Source organism: Ammospiza nelsoni, chromosome 21 (assembly GCF_027579445.1).
Source record: "Ammospiza nelsoni isolate bAmmNel1 chromosome 21, bAmmNel1.pri, whole genome shotgun sequence".
Lineage (NCBI taxonomy): Eukaryota > Metazoa > Chordata > Aves > Passeriformes > Passerellidae > Ammospiza > Ammospiza nelsoni.
In genome coordinates this window covers 11,018,873-11,036,938 of record NC_080653.1, presented here as the reverse complement: position 1 = coordinate 11,036,938, position 18,066 = coordinate 11,018,873, and the positions used below count along the sequence as shown (strand labels likewise).

At 47.9% G+C, this 18,066-nt stretch overlaps 1 protein-coding gene across 8 annotated transcripts in view; it reads left to right on the top strand.

Annotated features, from left to right (window-relative positions):
- Positions 1–18,066, top strand: part of MSI2 (musashi RNA binding protein 2) — a 197,129-nt gene that overhangs the window by 48,410 nt on the left and 130,653 nt on the right. For 4 of the 8 annotated variants that reach the window (XM_059486765.1, XM_059486764.1, XM_059486762.1 and 1 more), the window contains exon 6: positions 3,805–3,894. The exons of the other annotated variants lie outside the window; for them this stretch is intronic. In XM_059486765.1, coding sequence (XP_059342748.1) covers positions 3,805–3,894 — 90 coding nt within the window. The remainder of the gene's footprint in view (positions 1–3,804; positions 3,895–18,066) is intronic. 8 annotated transcript variants of the gene reach the window in all.

Below are 18,066 nucleotides of genomic sequence, written 5' to 3'. Positions count from 1 at the left end.
AATGAAATTTTTCTTTTTTTTTTTTTTTCCCCTTTCCTTTTAAGTTTTGCCAAAATGAAAACATGTTTGTTTAATCATAGGCAAATTCGTCCTTCTGGTTTTTTGGTTCTGTTTTGTTTTCAGTTTAGCCAGCAAATTGAGAAATGAAACTGTTCTGCCAGCACTGCTTCCAGTTCAGATTGCTCTGAGGATGAATCTCCCCCTTGCACACTTTATCTAGGAACCATCAGAATTTCACTGATTAATACCTTGGAAATTATAAATTAACCATGTGGAACTACTTCAGTTTAAGTAACTTGTATGTTCTGGTGCAGGCTAATCCCCTTAAAGCGTGGTTTTAATGACCAGTTTGTTTTCACCTGAGGTCATTAATGCTCTAAAACCAGCTGTTAACTGCACCAGAGAGGTTTTCCCTGCCCAGGGAGGAGTGCTGCTGGGCACCCCGTTTAATGGTCTAATAATGCTTTATTTCTGCCCTACCTCCTGGACATGCTGGCTGTTTTTAATGGCTCTGTTGGAAAAACCCTGTCTATTTTCTGTCTGCCTGGGCCTGATCTTGCAGGCAGCTGGGGGATGCAGGGCACTGGGGCAGGAGTGTGAGCATGTCAGAAATGCACGGATGAGCCTGCGCAGCCACTGCTTTGGGCATTGAGCAGGGCAAGGAAGGGTGCACAGCCCTCTGCCAGGCTGGGAACCAGCGCCATGAGGAATATTAAAACGTCAGACAGTGTAATTCTCCCGCTCCTTCTGCTTAATTTTTGTGCTAATTTATTGTTCCTCTCTGTTCCTACTTCTGTCACCTAAATGCAAATGCCCTGGCAGCCTGCTTTATGGATAACACTTAAAAAATAATGGTGCAATAATGAGTGGTGAATTGCAGCAGAGATCTGCTGAAGTGCCTGCAATATTCGCATTAATTCCAAATGAATTAATTGCAGTTAATACTATTGTATTTAAAACCTGTCAGAAGCCATAACAATGATTAGGGTGTAAGAGTAAAATGCTGTTTCAGAGCAGCATCAACATGTTTTAAAATAGCAATAGCTGGTGTTAAAGTGTGTCTGACCTAATGGCCATCAGCAGCAGCAGCTTTTGTGTGAAGCCAGTCAGGACAGATGAATCAGAGGCATCTGAGGAATGAGGGGCCCTAAACCCATTCATTTTTCCCCTTGACTGGGAGCAAATGGGTTCTTTGCCCCAGTGCTGGAGGTAGGAGCAGAGGCAGGGTGAAGGAAGGGTTTTATCTGGCAGGGCTGAGGATCCCATTGATCTCTGCTGCTGAACCTCATCTGTCACCAGGGCTGCTTCCAGGGGAAGGTGTGAGAGAAACCTTGCTTTAATGTTTATTTCCAGTCCTTCAGAACAACTTGGTGCTGTGGCAAATAGGTTTATTATTCAGGAGTTAATACTCATGAAGTAAAAGCATTCCAGAGCCTTTCACTGGAGTCCATGGTGAGGCAGGAACTTCTTTCAGTTTAAGCACTTGTATTTGTATTTTAGTTCTTAGTGTCTGGCCCTGAGGAGCTCTACACCTGCAGTTTGTGTGCTGATAGTGGAAAGCACAGAATATAATCTGGCAGATGAAGACAGCTGCATTCTGTTCATCTCAACCATGAGTTCTGCTTGATGCTTTCTCGATACAGTTTCCATCTGACACAAAGGCAGGGACTAATTCTGGCATGTGTGGGACTGATAAGATTTCAGACCAGATCTTTCTTCAAAAAAACAAAAACAAAAAAAAGGAAGAAAAACCCCTTGATGTGTTCTATAGTGCAGTAATCAGTTTCCAGGTTCTTTAATTAGATCTGTACTTTAGCTGATTTAGCTGCATGTCTCAATACACGAATGATTTATGGAGGGAAGAAAAAGTATGTGTTAATCCTGACTGAGTGATACTCTCTGCACGGTTTGTATTGCATATCCTACAGCATTCAATCTTTTCCTTCAACATGGAGTTGGACTTAATTTCTTAAAAGAAATTACAGAGCTTTACAGTTATATTGTTAACAGCTTTTTATTGATGTAGGTTTGTATGTGTGTTTACATTTATATGTAAATGTAATTATTTAGTGAGGATTAGCAGTCAGCGAGGCCCTCTCTTTCCATTTCGTGTGTTACTAGTCATTTGCAAATTCATTTCACTGTAGGTCAGAAATGATGGTTACTATTACATTAAAGCATGAGGTATCCTGGATTCACCATTTCCTTGGACAGCCCTTCTGCTCCAAATCTTACCTGAATTCTTGCAGAAGCAGAGAGGGTTCAGCAGAGTCTCTGCTGTTGTTGATTCACCCTCCGTGGCATTTTGGGAGCCCATAGCTGTCTGTGTGTGTGTGATGGGTGAGCTGGTGGCTGCTGCCTGGCTCTGTGCTCTGAGCCCTCTCTGTGCAGTGTCCCCTGCCCTTGGGTCTCCAGGAACAGTTCTGCTTCCTGCCTTCTCCCTTCTCTCTAGTTAGAATAGAATTTGGGGCTGAGGGTATCCTGGCTCTCTAGTAATTGCATCGTTCCCACTATTAACTAAAGAGAGCAGATTCTTTTTTTAATAGAAGCTTCCTCACATATTCTCGAGTGTTGTTTTAGTTTGCAGCTACTCTCGTTGGAATGCATCCAGACACCAAGTCCTTATGTTTCCTGCACGTCCCCAAACTCTCTGCTGGGTAATTTGCATTTCAGCACTGCTCAGTTGTACTTTGCTCAGTTTGAGGGAGGGAAGGGCTGGGCGGTAGCATATGCTGATTTGCATATGCTAATTGTAACATGGACGCTTTGCTTCCTTCTGGCAACCAGACCAGGATATTTTTTGTTGTAATATCGTGTTTGTTTAAGGTGAGGGGTAAATCAGAGCTTGTTCTGCTTCATTTACAGCTTGAATCTTGATTTGAGGTTTGGTGGTAAAGGCCTGAGATGCTTGGAGGGTGTGATCAAAAATCAGGGAGCTGAAGGGTGGGACTTGAGTTGTTGCAAAAACTTGGGAAACAAACTTGGTGGTGGACTAACAGGGAGTAATAAAGGAAGGGGAGAAGCACTGCAGGGCTCTGCTGGGTAGCAGCATGTGGCATTGATGCTTCAGCAAACACTGCATCTGCAGCACTGGTTTGGTTTGGTGAAGAGGTGCAAGTTCCCAGGTACCAGATCATGCTCTGTCATCTTCTGTGGTTTTTAACAAAATCAAGATGGGAGGGAAAAGGATTTTGGGAGGGGAGATGAAGAAAGCCTCCCCTGAAAAAGTGTTCCCTGATTAGCTTTGCATTTGGGGGTTCCTTTCCAGAGCTCATGGGGTGTCAGGGAGAGCTGGCAATTGCCTCAGAACATAGCAGAAATACACACCAAAAATGGCAGAAAAGGCTGTGCATGTCACTGATAATTGCACTGTTACTCTCAACAAACAAACTGGCTGCAGTGCTGGCTGGATTTATGTTCAGGATCCTCAGAGCAGCAAAAAGGTTTTGTGTGCTCTGACTCACGAAGCTGATTTTAAAGAAAATGGGCATTTTTAAAATCCTATTTTCCTTCCATTTTCAACCTCCTTTGATGAAGACACTTGAAACACCTTTTTAACTCTACATTTTAAATGCTTTTTTATAGCCATGAAATACACCCTTGTGTGGTTTTCAGGTCTTTTTAATTTTTAAAAGCCCTCCTTATTGCTGCTGCATAAGGAGAAATTTTTAGATTATGGGGAGAAGCAAATGTGACATTCTGTTCCCTATTAAAAGTTAATTTAGGGCAGAACTGCAGACCAAGAAGTGTCTTTTCTTCTCCTGTACCTCCTTGTAATGTAATTGACCCCTAATACCTCTGCAGGATCTGGCACTCAGACAGAGGGAGCCAGCTGCCCAGGGGCACGGTGTGAGCACAGCAGGAGGAGTTTGCCTGGCTGGAATCAGACTTGTGGTATTTGAGTGTTTTAAAGCCTGTTGGAGCGTGTTTTTGTCTAAAGCAGGGCTCTGGTGGCTGGTCTGGGCAGCATGAGGCGCTGTAGGGAGGGCAGAGCAGGAAGGTGTCAGCTCCCGAGGGGAGAGCTCGGCTCCAGCCCAGGGGAGATTGCAAGTCTGGACCAAGGGCAGAGCTCAGTGCCCAGAGTGAGCCCTGAGCTGCTCTGTGTACGGGAATGCCTCAGTCCCATGCTGGCTCTGGGCACACCAGATTATTAAAAGCGACGAGTTAATTCAGATTGTGGTCCTGGAAACAAGGTTTTCCTTTCCCCAGGACAGCTCCTGTCATGGCTGTGGTTGATAAAAGCTTTGATGCGTTCTCCTCCTGAGAGAGCAGGTTTGTGTGAAGGTCCAGGTGGGGCCCAGCTTTGTGTGGAGCAGGAGCTCTGTCCAGGCTGGGGCAGGCACAGCACCCTCCATCCCTGTGGGCCTGGGGCTGGAGGGGCAGCGAGGGCACTCCTGGCTCTGCCTCAGCAGCAGGGGCAGCACTGGAGGCTTGCTGCTGAGCCTTAATTGTGCAGCTGTAATTTTCTTTAAGATGCATCATAAAACCTATTCATGCCTTATATTGGCATGGCAGAGTTGCTCCAGCCCCACAGTAGAATGCCCACTTTAGGAAATTGCCTGAATCTGTATTTTCCTTGGAGCAGTGCTGGTCAGCCCCACAGGTTGCTAATAAATATTTCATAACCTTCTATGAAGAATTATGAAAATAATTTGAATATCTAAATGACTGGGTCTCCTTGGCCTAGGTAGAGCCCAGAAGCAGGCTCTTGTTAATTTCTCTGACCCCTCTTGGCATGCCATCAGATTGCCCAAAATTGCAGCCCCTACATAAACACTGTCCTGTTCTTACTGCCTTTGAATTTCTTTTGCCATGAAATCTGGTTTATTTTTTTTTACCTCTAGTGGGTAAAATACATTATTTTTATACTTTGACACCACTTAGAGTGAAGGATTTAAAAATACCTCACACACATTGATTTAGCACAAACTACTTAATCTGGGTTGAGGAACCGCTTTCTGCTATTTCACAGTCACAGGGGTGGGAGGAGAACCCGTTCCCACCTGCCTCAATCCTTGCAGCTTTTATCTGTCCCATACAACAGAAAAGAAGGGGAAGAGAGAGAGAGGCTGACACAGCACTGTAGCTGAGATAGTGGCATACACAGCACAGGTTTGCTGCAATTTAAAATTTATTTTGGTGAACCTTCACCAAGCAAATCCGTGCAAATGCCATTTTAGTACGAGGAGTGCCTGACCCTGCTGTGCCGGGGCAGGGCTGCCTGGAATGGCAGGAGTGTGGTGTGTGTCCCCAGGCTGGAGCACAGGCTGGGAAGGAGGAGAACATTTGAACATTTGGGATGGGCACACCAGGGTCTCCTGGGAGCTCTGGCCCAACGTGGGTCAGGTACTTGGGGGGATCTGGCAGCCTGGCTCCTCTTCACACCGAGGTTACTCACAGCAGCAGCTTGGATGCTTGATGATATTTGTAGGCTTTTAGGGCTCTTCACTCTGCTAATTTGACATTATTGAAGTTCTATTTTCCCAACTGTGCTGTGGGCTAAAGCGAGAATGACAGCTTGCTTGTTATTTGCGTGTGCAATATTTATGTATGTAAATGACTGGTGTGTTTGCCTTTATCCCTCCATATAAATACAAGAGATGTATACAAATATAATGAGGAGGTACAGGAAGCTCGTTTTGTTTAAGCAAAACGTGGAGCATTAAGCCATCATGGCCTGACACTTGTTCTGTGCTGGAAGACAAAAAGGGAAGCGTCTGGCTTTTGTTGGGAGACGTGAAAGTTGCTGCTGCTGCTTTCCACGTTGGGTATTACGGCTTCAGCACGCCAGAATCATTGGGGTTTTTATTACTATTATTTTTCCTTGTGGTGAAGACTGAGAAAAGACAAAGACTAAAAATAAAACCCATAATTTTTGATACAACTGTGGAAACATGGTTAGTTCTAACACAGCAGGTGGCTAAGGGACTCGATTGGCAGAAACCAGCAGTGCTTCAGTGCAATCAAAGTTAAGTGCAGAAATTTAATTAAATGGTAGCAAGGCTGGCAGAAACTTTGTAAAGCAGCAGTGCATTGTCAAATCTAACAATTATTCCAAGGAACACAATCCACAGATGGCGTCTAATTGATAAATTAAGGTTCTGGTGCCTGATTCCGCTTACACTTAAAGGTTCTCTTTTCTTAAACAAAACCTTAAAATTTTAAGGCTGCATCACTGTTCTGAAAACATAACAAGCTGGGCTGGGTTTTTTGGCTTGAGAAATGCACGCTTTGTGTTAAAGGAGAAGGCATTTTCTATTTTCCCTGTCTGACTTTCATTCCAGGGAGGATGTGGGGTGTTGCTGGGAAGGTGCTTACCTGGAATCTCAGGTATTCAGACCTCCTGTAGCTGCTGGGGCAGGTAGTCACATAATCTCTCCCAGCTTTTACAAGCCTTTCCCCTTGCCTGTCTGCCCCCTGAAGCTGGCTGTGGATTTTTGGGCATCATTACCAGCAAATGCAAACCCTTCAGAGCTCTGTGCCCTGCCAACACTGGGCTGGTGGCCCTGGAGGGAAGTGGCTCACATCTCACAGCTAGGGTCACATCCTTTTGGAAGGGGTTCTGGGCTGCTCACCCTGGTGTTGGTGTGAGGGGACCCAGAGCGTATTTGCATATAAGGAACAGCTCCAGGTGACATCCTGTATGCTTGTGGAGTTCAGTAAAACAAACAAACAGGCTTTATTTTCCCTCCTTCTGAACTCCAGATATATCAGGGATATTTTGTCTGTGTGTGTTTTTGATTTCCATGTGTAAATACTGCTCACTTCCCAGGCTTCAGCACAGCACTTCAGAGAAGGGGCAGGAAAGATTGAATCCAGCTCTTCAAACACACTTGGCATGTTGTCCTCTAACGCTGGAGAGGGTCTTTTCCCCATAGCTAGTGGCACTTTCCCTCCCAGAGTAGTGTTTTGAACAAGGATGGGAGTTGAAAGGGCACGAGAGCACATAATAGCTGTGTGGAGTATGGAGATACACACGCACACCTGTGTGCACAATGAGTGTTTGTCCCTTGCTGGAAAAGGAAGAAAATTGTTTGCCTTGCAATTCAGTCTTTTCTTCTTTATTTAAGCAATTTTAGAAGATGGATGCAAAGGGAAATGATAGTTTCATTGTATTTGTTGTAAACCCAGGGCACAGATGCCCTAATTGCTCTTGTGAGTTTTTTGTGTGTGTTTTTTGGCATTGCCCATGCGGTAGTAAATTCTCCATTAGCTGGATTCCCTGTGATGGAGCTGAATCAGTGCTTGTTATTTTTGGTTACTAACAGTATACTTGGATTCAGGAACTCCCTTCCCCCTTTCCCCTCCTGTGCCTAAATATATCCCACCAGTCAATCAGCACTGGCAGGCATCAGTGCTATGGCTGTCAGATCGAGTTAGCTCTGGAGAGCCACAGCACTGGCTTGGGTTTTTGGGCTTGGAAATGTATTCAAATAGTGGCATTGTCATTTGACTTGCAAATAAGTGTAGTCTGGTAATGGGGCCCTTGTATGGAAAGAATGATGCAGCACTTCAGACAAATCTATGTCTTCTTCTCATGAAGCAGATTAGAAATAATACAATCCACACTGGTGTTTATGGCTGCACGCTCAGTGAGCACAGACATTTCTGAATTTTCATTAATGGTGGATTTGTAGTTTTTAATGGAACAAAGAAGAAACACTGGAAATCAAAGAAATGCTAATGCCTTCCTGAGAAACTTAGACAACATTTGGTTTAGAGGCAAATCTGCTCTGGTTGGCATTTTCCCTCTTAATTCTTCTCCCCTTATCTGGGCTCGTTGGGTGGTTGGTTGCTGGAGAGCAGCACTTAAGTGAGCAGATTATCTTTGCTGCTGCTCCTTCCCAAAGGAAGGGACTGGCCTTTGGTGACGGCATAGCCATTGCCACAGCAACCAGGCAGGATGTCACAGATTCACAAGTGTGATTTTACATTCAGAGCAGCAGCAGGAGCAGATGGATGTTGGAAACCAAGTCCCCACCCCCTCCCAAAGCAGTGGCAGCCCTTCCCAGCAGGGCTCTTTGTGGCTTCAGTGGGAGCAGGGAGTGCTGGCTGCAGGGCAGCTCTGCCCTGGCAGTGTCACTGTGCCCCTTCATGACTTTGGGACTCGTGGAGAGAGGAAAAGCTCACTCAAACCTTGGGCTTAGCCTAAGCTTGGATCTTTCATTAACTGTGCAGGGTGCTGGTGGCAGCTCTGTCCTGGCAGTGTCACTGTGCCCCTTCATGACTTTGGGACTCGTGGAGAGAGGAAAAGCTCACTCAAACCTTGGGCTTAGCCTAAGCTTGGATCTTTCATTAACTTTGCAGGGTGCTGGTGGCAGCTCTGTCCTGGCAGTGTCACTGTGCCCATTCCTAACTTTGGGACTCATGGAGAGAGAATGAGCTCACTCAAACCTCGTGCTCAGCCTTAGTTTGGATGTTGTTTCATTAACTTTGGTGGTGGATTCGTTCCTTTGCTCCTGAGCTGAGCAGGAGGAGCAGGCCAGCCCTGCTGTGGGTAGTCAGCCACGCTGGGAGCCTGGTGCACAGCAGTTGATTGTAACACCCACCCACCGTGTGGGCAGCAGCCTCGGGAACATATGCTCGGTCTGTTTGCCCAAAAAAGACAATATTGGAAGCAGATGCAGGAAGGGGGTTGCGCTCAGTACAATGTGAGGTCAGGGGCTCTGGTTTGAAGCACGGGATCTTGTTCAGCATCCCAGCTGAGGGCTCTCTGGGGAGGCCGCAGAGTGACACAGGGGGAGCAGGAGACCCCCCAAATCACTGTCACAGCCACAGTAAGCCTGTCCCTGCTCTGTGGGCCTGGTTGCTGTCCTGGTGCTGCAGTTGAGGTGCCTGGGTTGTGCCAGGGGTGCCCAGGGTGTACCCAGGGCCAGCTGAAGCTGTGCCCTGAGCTGCCTCCTGTGCTCCCTGCAGAGCCCTGAGCGGAGCCTGCTGCCAGACCCTACTGATCGAACACTTGGGACTCCTCCTGTGTGTTACGGCCGCTTTGGTGCTGATCTGAGAAAAGAAACAAAACTTGAGAGCCCTGGAGCTCAGGTGACTTGCCCAGGCCTCCTCAGAGACTCTTTATTCTGCTGAAAATTGCAGGCTCCGGTCTAGTGGGCTGAGGCACTGTGAAATTATGCTCAAGTTTAAAGTTTCAAAGGAGTTAGGTGTCAAATTTGCACTGACTTGGATTTCACTAAGAGCAGAGTATCTATTTTTGTCTTGCAGCAGTAGGGTTGCAGACCAAGATCCCCTTGTATTTTTATTTTATTTGACTTTGAAAACACCAGCTGTGATCCTGTACACAGTTACTGGTATGAAGCACATGAAATTTTAATTAGCTTGGGTGAAGAGAAGGGAAGTTCTGGTAATTGATTTAATATATAAATGCCCCTCTGCTTTCTTTAGTTTATGTGCTGGAAAGATTGTATTAGAAATTTTCCTATAACAGGGGAGATTTAAATGCACTTTTAGGACTGCCTAAAATCAAAAAGTGAAGTGCCTCTAAACTATTTAGATGAAAGGTACTATTGATATTTCACTATTTCAGATAAAAGTAGATGATATCATTATTATAATTTCTGTTATTTTTACTATTAGTATCTTAATGAAGCCAGTGAGTGAGTGCTGAAAAGTGAACAAAGGAGCATTAGTGCTGTATATCCAGACTGATCAGACTGTGGTGGTGGGACATCACAGGAATTTCCTTTGGTGGGGCTCCCACCTTTGCTTTCTCCTGACCTGCTGCCCATGTGCTCAGCTCTCACCTGTCTGCTCAGCTCTCACCTGTCTCTCCATCTCCCAAGAGCCTGCAGGCAGATTCCTGCTGCTTCAGAGGGAAGACCCCAGGCACAGCTGTTGTGTGGCTGCAGGTGACTTTTCCCAAAGGCCAGACTCACTCCTTTGCTCACCTGTGCAGAGCTCTTGGCCTTTCCTTCTACCTCTGTCCCTGCACAGAGTTTCTGGTTCCCTTCTCTGCGTTCTTCTGCGCTCCTTGACGCAGCAATGAGAGAGAAAATCCCTCTGAACTCTCCAGGTGGCTCTGTAAGGAATACAGTGGCACTGGCATGAATACCTGCCCGACCTGGGGGAGGCTCTTGGTGCTGGGAGTGATCTCGGCGCTCCCCAGGATTTTACAGACACGCACTGAAAGCCTCTTTATTCAGTTTGCCTGTTGCTATTATGTGGCGAGGCATTCAATAAAAGTTGTGATTTATGAGATGTGTGTGGCCGTTGTTGTTTTTTGCTCTGTCATCTATCAGGGAGAGAAAAGCCAGGCCTGATAATTCTTGGCACTTGGTTTTTTCAGTTAAGAATGTCAGCTGTCAGGCTGTCAAGAGAAGTTATTTCTCTGGGTTTTTTTTTTTTTAATAGGCAGAGATCCTGCTTCATACTGTGCTGGGTTGATAAGGGAGTGCTTTCTGTGCTGCTGAAAAGTGTGTCCCATGGTAAGGCCCTTGGTGTGTGCCCACTTAAACTTCAGTGCTTTGTGTTTTCAGTGTGTGACAGCACTTGATTGCTTAATATACAAATGCATTCACTTTCTTTTTTTGCAGCTTTTATGTGGTTTTTTTCCCCTCCTCTCCCTTTCTCTCCTCCTGAATGGAATGGGGTTTTTTTCCCCTTCTCTGTGACTAGGTATTTAAAAAGTGCTCTTTTGCAAAATATGTGCACATTAGATAATCTGGTGTTGCATAAAAGCTCTTTCATATTTTGGGGGCTTCATGCATGCATAAAACAGACCTAATTGAAGATGGAGGCTGTTTGTCACGAATGTGAAAATAAGAATAGGGGACAGAGGGGAAGAATTATGTTAAATACCAGGGTGATGCGGTTTTTTCTCTTTTCCTTATTAGTTATTTGCAAAAACGTATCAAAAAGTCATTTTGATGCAGTGCACAATAGTATCACAAACTTGTGCTCTGCATCCTAAGTGCCTGGTTAGAGCACAGTTAGAGGCTGAAATCATCCCTCGATTAGTCCCTGGGGTCCTGTAGAAGTCTTTAACTCTCAGCACGTGGTCTGTGATTTAACAGTGGATGAAGGATTGCTGAGCTGCAGCTCTGTGGAGAACCCCAAATTCTCCAATCTGCACAGGACCCACCAGAGCCTCCCCAGAGCTGGCAGCAGCCTTGGGGCAGAGCTCTGGGGCTGCAGGCTCTGGTGGGTGGGTGCAGATCCCTGTCTGCACAGGAGGAGCCAGGGAAGGTCTCTGGTGGCCCTGCAGCTCCTGGGGACATGGGCCTGGCTTGCAGCTGTCACGGTGTGGCTGCAGGTACAGCCTGTGGAGCCCTTGTGTTGGTGAGTCAGCCTCCATGGAAAAGGCAAACACCTCCTGTGTGTAACTCAGCCTGCACAGCTCACTTACACACTGTACAGCACATTGGAGGTGGGATGAAAGGTTGGGTTGTTAACCTCTGTGAGCTGCTCTGATGTACAGCAGCACTGTGTGTGTGGTTTATAGGTGGTTCACAGGTCCTTACAGATGTTTTAGTCCTGTGTCTGTCTGTCCAACTCAAGGCACAGGGCTGCTGCACTTAAATTAAAATTCCCAATGTAGGTACAGGTCCTGCAGCTCTCAGGAGGAACAAAATCTCCAGGTGGGCAGCAGTGGAGTGCAGTGTGGGTGCAGTTGGGGGTCAGGCTGGGCTGGGTGGGTTCCTGCAGTGCCCCAGCCCCCTGGCCCTGGCACAGCCCTGTTGGCAGAGGTGCTGCTGCCTGCAGCAGGCAGATGTTAACAGTGCTCACTCTTGGCTGGAGTCACTCTGCACAAGTGCCTGTTCATGGGAAGTTGTCCCAGCTTTTCATGTCCTGCCAGACCTGGAAATCCAGGCATCTCAGTGCCTTGGCCTTTTTATGTGACATTTTTGGCAGTGTTGTAATGATCTAGGTACTTGAAAGTCTGGGAGTGTATTGAGCTGTGATAGGCTTTGATACTGGCAGGGTTCTTGTGCTGGGGAAGATGGGGAAGGAGTGAACATCAGCCAAGTGTTTATTCTCACTAACATCATTATTATTGGAGACCTGTTGGTATTGTAGATGAGGTAAGAGTCCCTCCACTGTAGCTGGTGTTGCTCTGTGAGCCAGTCCAGCGCCTGCAGGGCAGTTCTGAGCTGCTCCCTTGGACAGGGAGCTGTGCTGGGGCTTGCTGAGGATGTGCTGCTGGTGCTCACAGCTTGGTTGGTAGCACAGAGCTTGGCTGTCTCTGCTGGGGCTGGGCTCCCAAGGTGTCCCTCAGGCTCCTGAGGTGCTGTGGGGAGCCCAAGCCTGTGGTGACAGTGCTGGCTGTCCTGGCACAGCTCCCTGTGGGAAAGGAGCAGAGAGGTGCCTGCTGAGGTGGGCAGGCAAACCTGGACCCATCCAGGTGCTGCTCAGAGCTGGTTTCCTTCCCCTGGCTGCTGAGCGTGTCCTGCCCCAAAAACCAGGCACAACCACATCCCTTCTGCTGAACCTCCTGCCAAGCGCTCGGGGTTACACTGTTAACAGCTTTAAATGAATTCTTCCTGGAGATAACGGATTTCTTAGGCTCCTGCCCTTCTGGGGGCAAAGCCAGTCACAATTAGCAAACAAAGCAGCGTGGGGCAGCTATCACTGTGGGCAATAAATCTTTTGATGTTGGGTATGACTGGCTGTGATGGGCTTGGGGAGCAGAACTGCAGACAGAGTGTGACTTCAGCATGGGCTGGGGGCAGGGGCTGACGTGACCCAGGAGTGATTGTTTGTGTACCCAGGTGTGTGCTGGAGGGGGACCATGGGTGGTGTTGGGCAGGAGGCACCTGTGCCAGTGGCCCTGCTGTCCCTGCTGTGCCAGTGGCCCTGCTGTCCCTGCTGTGCCAGTGGCCCTGCTGTCCCTGCTGTGCCAGTGGCCCTGCTGTCCCTGCTGTGCCAGTGGCCCTGCTGTGCCAGTGGCCCTGCTGTGCCAGTGGCCCTGCTGTCCCTGCTGTGCCAGTGGCCCTGCTGTGCCAGTGGCCCTGCTGTCCCTGCTGTGCCAGTGGCCCTGCTGTGCCAGTGGCCCTGCTGTCCCTGCCGTGCCACTGTCCTGCTGTGGTGGCACCATGGGCAGCACCTTTGCTGCTGGTTTCCCAGTGTGCCTGCCCTCATTCCCAGCAGGACATGCAGGGGCAGGAGCAGGGATGTGTCAGCTTTAGGCAGCAGCAGAAGGGCCCCTGTGTGGGGACCAGCTCCTCTTCCCATCCCTGCCTGGCTCCCAGTGCTGGTGGCACATGAGGAATGAGCCCTCCAAGCCCTGGTGGGGAAGATGCTGTTGCTCCCTGGTGGCATCTCTGTTTGAATAAACAATTGCTCCCAGACCTGTGGCGTGGTTTCCAGCGCTGGGGAGAGATTTCTTGCTGGGTTTGTAAAAATGATCTAAGTGGATCCGACATTGTGGCCATAAAACATCTGTAACATTACACATTTAGTTATGTTACTAGAGACTTGAGTTCATTTTGATGGGCAGTATTTTATCTGCTACTTTTCCCCTTCTGAAAGCAAAGCTTTCTGTAGAGGAGGATTTATAGAAATATATTTCTAGTACAAAAAAAGTCATGCACATTAAGATGTTGGAGTAAAGGAGAAATAACGTCTTTTTTTGGAGACCTTGGCTGATTTATCTCTTGCTTGGTAGTTTGATATGGCCTTCCTAGCTAGGAACAATATTTTTTTATTCTTCCTTTAATAACAATAATGTCAGTAACAATGTCTTGCGCCATTCCAGCGTCTTCAAATCAGACTTTCAGCGGGTTAGGCATTTAATGAGTGAAACCTCACAGGCTCCATTGAGCTGTGGGGATATATTTCTGTTCTTTTTGTGGAAATCAAGGCACATAGCACTCGATTGTGCAACGCACTCGACCTAATGAGGCTTCCCCAAATGCTGTGAGTTCAAATGTGTGCTCAGATGCTGAGCCCTGCAGTCTCCAGCTGAGCTTCTCCCCAGACTCTTTGATAGTCAGTGCTGTGCAGGCTGAAATGACTCGCCCTGTGGTCACTGAGTGAGTAAACATCACACAGGGAGACAAGCTCTTGGAGCTGAGAGATGCTGCCTTCCTTTGGAAAAGCTATGGGTGTTTTCTCTTGCCTTGCTTCCCCTCTTGGCTTGTGGAGCAGCTCCTCAAGGGCCCTTTTATTCCCAGTCAAGGGTTGTTTGATCTGCTTTGGAGTGACAAGGATGTTGGTTCAGTAAAGGCTGGTGGGCTCCCTCCCTGGCGAGGGGAGCATCTCCCCTTGGGGAGCTGGATGTGGAGTGCTGCAGTTCCTGTAATTCACCATTTGTGTGTGTGTGTGGGGGAAAGGATAAAAGCAAACACAGCATTTCATAAAGCTGTGAAAGTATTTCAGCAGCAGCAGTAATAGGCAAATCTGGGCATTGTGCAACCTTTAGTGGTCTCACCTCAGAGGGAAGGCTCAGCCTTGTGCAGAGCCTTGCAGCTCCCTGGGCTTGGCTCAGCAGATGAAGCCAAACCTGCTCATCAGTAACTGATTGCCATGTGCAGCTAGAGCATGTAGATGAAATTAATCAAGGCTAAGGGTTAAAGTTTCCATTTGTTCTTTTCAGAGAAATCATCTGGAGTGTGTTGGGAAGGAGGTAAATTGCTTCGCACATTTCTTATTCCTTCCTGTGAATTTCTCTTGTTTTAGCAGATTATCTAGAATCTTGACAGAGAGCTCCCATCACTGATTTTAGAGGGTTATCATGAAAAATTAGTTGATACTAACTTAGAAGCATTTAAATTGTCATGCTCTCTGCACTGTAGAGGCAATAAATTTCTTTGGACTGGCCTCAGTGTTTGGAGCTGGAAGAATTTACCAACTCTGGCAGAATCCTTTTCCTCTGCAGTTCAGGCTGGGTTCTAGTTGGGTTTTGGTGAGCACTGGGTTACAGGGCTTGGCCTGAGCCTCCCAGGAGCCTTTTGTCCCTGACCTGGGGATGTCAGCACGTCTGTCCTGGCCCAGGTTCCTGCCCCTCACTGCTGCCCTGCACACCCTCCTGGGTTTGTGAGAGCAGGGACAGCCAGGGCCCTGCTCCTTCCATAGATCCAGGGGAAAAGAGCAGGGCTGGGGCTGTGCTTTGGGAAGGTGAGCAGTTGGTTCCCCACTCTGTCCATCCTGCTCCACCCTTAGAGCTGTGCTGCAGATGGACCTTGGGCATGCCCTTGGAAACATTGTCCTCCAGCAGGACACGAAGCTGTGGCAGCCAGAGGTGTTGTGGTTGTATTTTGGCCATGGCACAGGACATTTCCTTTGGGAAGGTGGTGTAACGTGGGTGAGGAACTGGGAATGGTCAGTTAATCTGTGCTCCCACTGAGTGCTGCTGGCCCGGCTTCCAAAGGAGGTCCCTGGGCACAATGCCATCTGCCCCTCTATCCCCTCCCTCTCTCTGCCTGCACAAGGTGAAGCTTTGTCAGTAGCCTGTAGATTGAGGACCAGAGCCTTAATTGCTTCCCACTGGGGCCTTTGTCCCTCATTACTTGGGCATTGCAGAAATCCCCCTCCCAGTCACGTCAGACAGCGCTCTCCATTTGTGGCCCCAAGATATATTAATTTAAAAATAATTATCTTCATTTAAGGTTATTAATGCAGTTTTTAAGCACTGCTGAACAGTAATCAGGCAGGCAGGTTGGATGAGTTGTCTGCACTCAGTGAATATTTAGAGTTACCTTCCTACCATGCCATGCAGGAGGAGCTGAAGCAACCAGGGGCATTTAAATAGGTTTGCTCTGCTCCCTGCTCTTGGTGTGCTTCTGTAACCTGTAAAAGGGTTAACTGGAGCACAGGAGGTGGGAGCAGCCCTCAGGGATGTGATATAACTGGTTATAGCAAGGCTGTGGGGCCAGGAGCTATTACTGGGCTCTGGTGAATTTTACTGCATCTTTTGATATGGAGCTTGCAGGCAGATTTTGCTCCAAAGACCTGCTGAGCTCTCACAGCTGGGGCCAATTTTCAGGCTTGGATCTCCCATGCAGAGAGCTCTGTGTGGTGGTGCAGGTAAAGGTGTTCTGTGTGTATGGGACACCAAAGCTGCACAGCAAACCCTTCTTTTGGGAACTGTGCCCTAGGCAGGCTGCCATCACCTGTGGGCGTGTGAGTGAGGGGCTGGGAGCTAACCCTGGCAGTTTAACCCTGTAGCAGCTGGGGAGATGGACCAGGAAGGGCTTTGCTTGGCCCCTGGCCGGGTTTGCTCGTGGAACTCCAAGGATGGTTTTGGCAATTGCTGCCAGTCCAATCTGTCTTGGAAAAATTGGTTTGTGTGTTCTGCCTCCTGCTGATGCCACAGCACCAAAACCCTCCCAGCAGGAACAGCAGAACCCGAGGCAGCCAAAATCCAGGAACAGAGCAGGGACCAGGTCTGGTTTCTGAATGGGTTGGGAGAATCAAGCCCATGTGTATTTTCCCAGAAATCAGGGGGGCTGATTTACCCCTGGGAATGTGTTTGGATTAAAGGGCTCTTTCATTCCCTGGTCCCTTCCACGGCCTGAGCAGTTCTCACAGGATGACAGGGCTTACACAGGGTCAGGCACAAGGTATTTGCTCCGTTTAAGTCTTGCAGAAATCCTGTTTTGAGTCCTTGAGCGTGCTGTACGTGGCACCCAAAGCCAGCTGCCTTGGGGGATTGCTCTCCCTGCTCAGCGCAGGGACGGAGCCCAGCTCAGCTCCTCCACTCTGTGCAGAGCACCTGGAGCAGGATGGTTCTGGCTGTTCCCTGGGAGCACACACAGCCTGGCAGCTCTTGCTGAACGCTGCCTTTCTCCTCCTGTCTTTGCATCACATTTCAGTTGGGTTTTTAATAGCTTTTTGGAACTTCCTAGGGGGATCCCAGAGGCAAAAAACTAAAAAAAAAAAAAAAAAAAAAACAAAAAAACTGGAGTATTCTTATGGTGTGTGCTCTGCCAAAGAAGCCTGGCAGTTCTGTTAACAAGATCACTTCCCCTGTTACATGAATTATTGTTGGTTTTAATTAGAAGTAATGCTGTAGTTTGAATGTATGGCACAATGGGGTATGAAATGCAGTTCAGCACAGATACCAAAGCTGTTTTTTCCAATTATAAACCTATTTAGAAGGTGGATACACTAGAAATGATGGAATGCCAAACCACAGATGAGGTGAGCAGGCTGGGATACACGTGCCCCCCCTGCCCACGCTGTTGTAGGAGAGAGGAGAGTGCTCTGGAAAACAGTTACATATGCATAATTAGCTTAATCTGAAATTAATGCTAATTTCAGCTATTTGTGATGCAGATTCACTATTAGTGCTCTAGTCCACTTCCACTACACTGAGAAGTTGAGGATGCAAAGCCTCAAAGTGATGAACTCCACACTGAAGGTGCCAGAGCTGGGTTCAGCACAGGTTCCCAGGGTGTTCCTGAGCCCCATGTGCTGGGTGTGTGTCTCTGTGTCCTGCTTTGGGATTTTACCTGGATTTTACTGCCAGCATGGCCTGCCGGTGGCACACTGGGGCTCCTGTCTGTGCCAGCTGGGTGTCAGCACACCTTTCCTCCTTCCCACCCTCACCATCCTGAGCCAGGAGCTCTGCACTGAAGCTGGAGGCAGGGCACAGCTGAAAGGCTCTGTAAGGAATGCTTGGGGAATGATGCTGAAAGCCATTGCCCTGAAGTTACATATTTAACTTCTTTTGTGAGTGTAGACAGGGCCTTGACTCATGTAGAAGGAATGGTGGGTACTTACTGCTTGAGATTTTGAAATTCTGGGAATCCTGTGAAATATTTAATGAGCTTAAAATCTTTGTTCATTTTTACTAGTCAGGATAATAAGAGAATTTTGGTGGGGAAGGAAGAGCCACAGAGGATGATGAGCAGTGTTACTGTGTGAGTGTGAGGGATGTTCAGGGGTTTGGAGCTGGAGCCCCCAGCTCTGCAAACCTCATTTCTTCATTTCATTGGCTAGGCTGGGTTTAGCTCACGTTTGTATTGATGTGTTTGAGTGGAACCAGACTTTCCTTCCCAGAGGCTGCATCTTCAGCCTGTTGTTCAGAGATTTACCTGATACGCCCCAAACTGATGTAATTACAGCCACAGCCTTGCACCAAAAGGCACAAACTGAGCAGACTGGCCTGGCTGA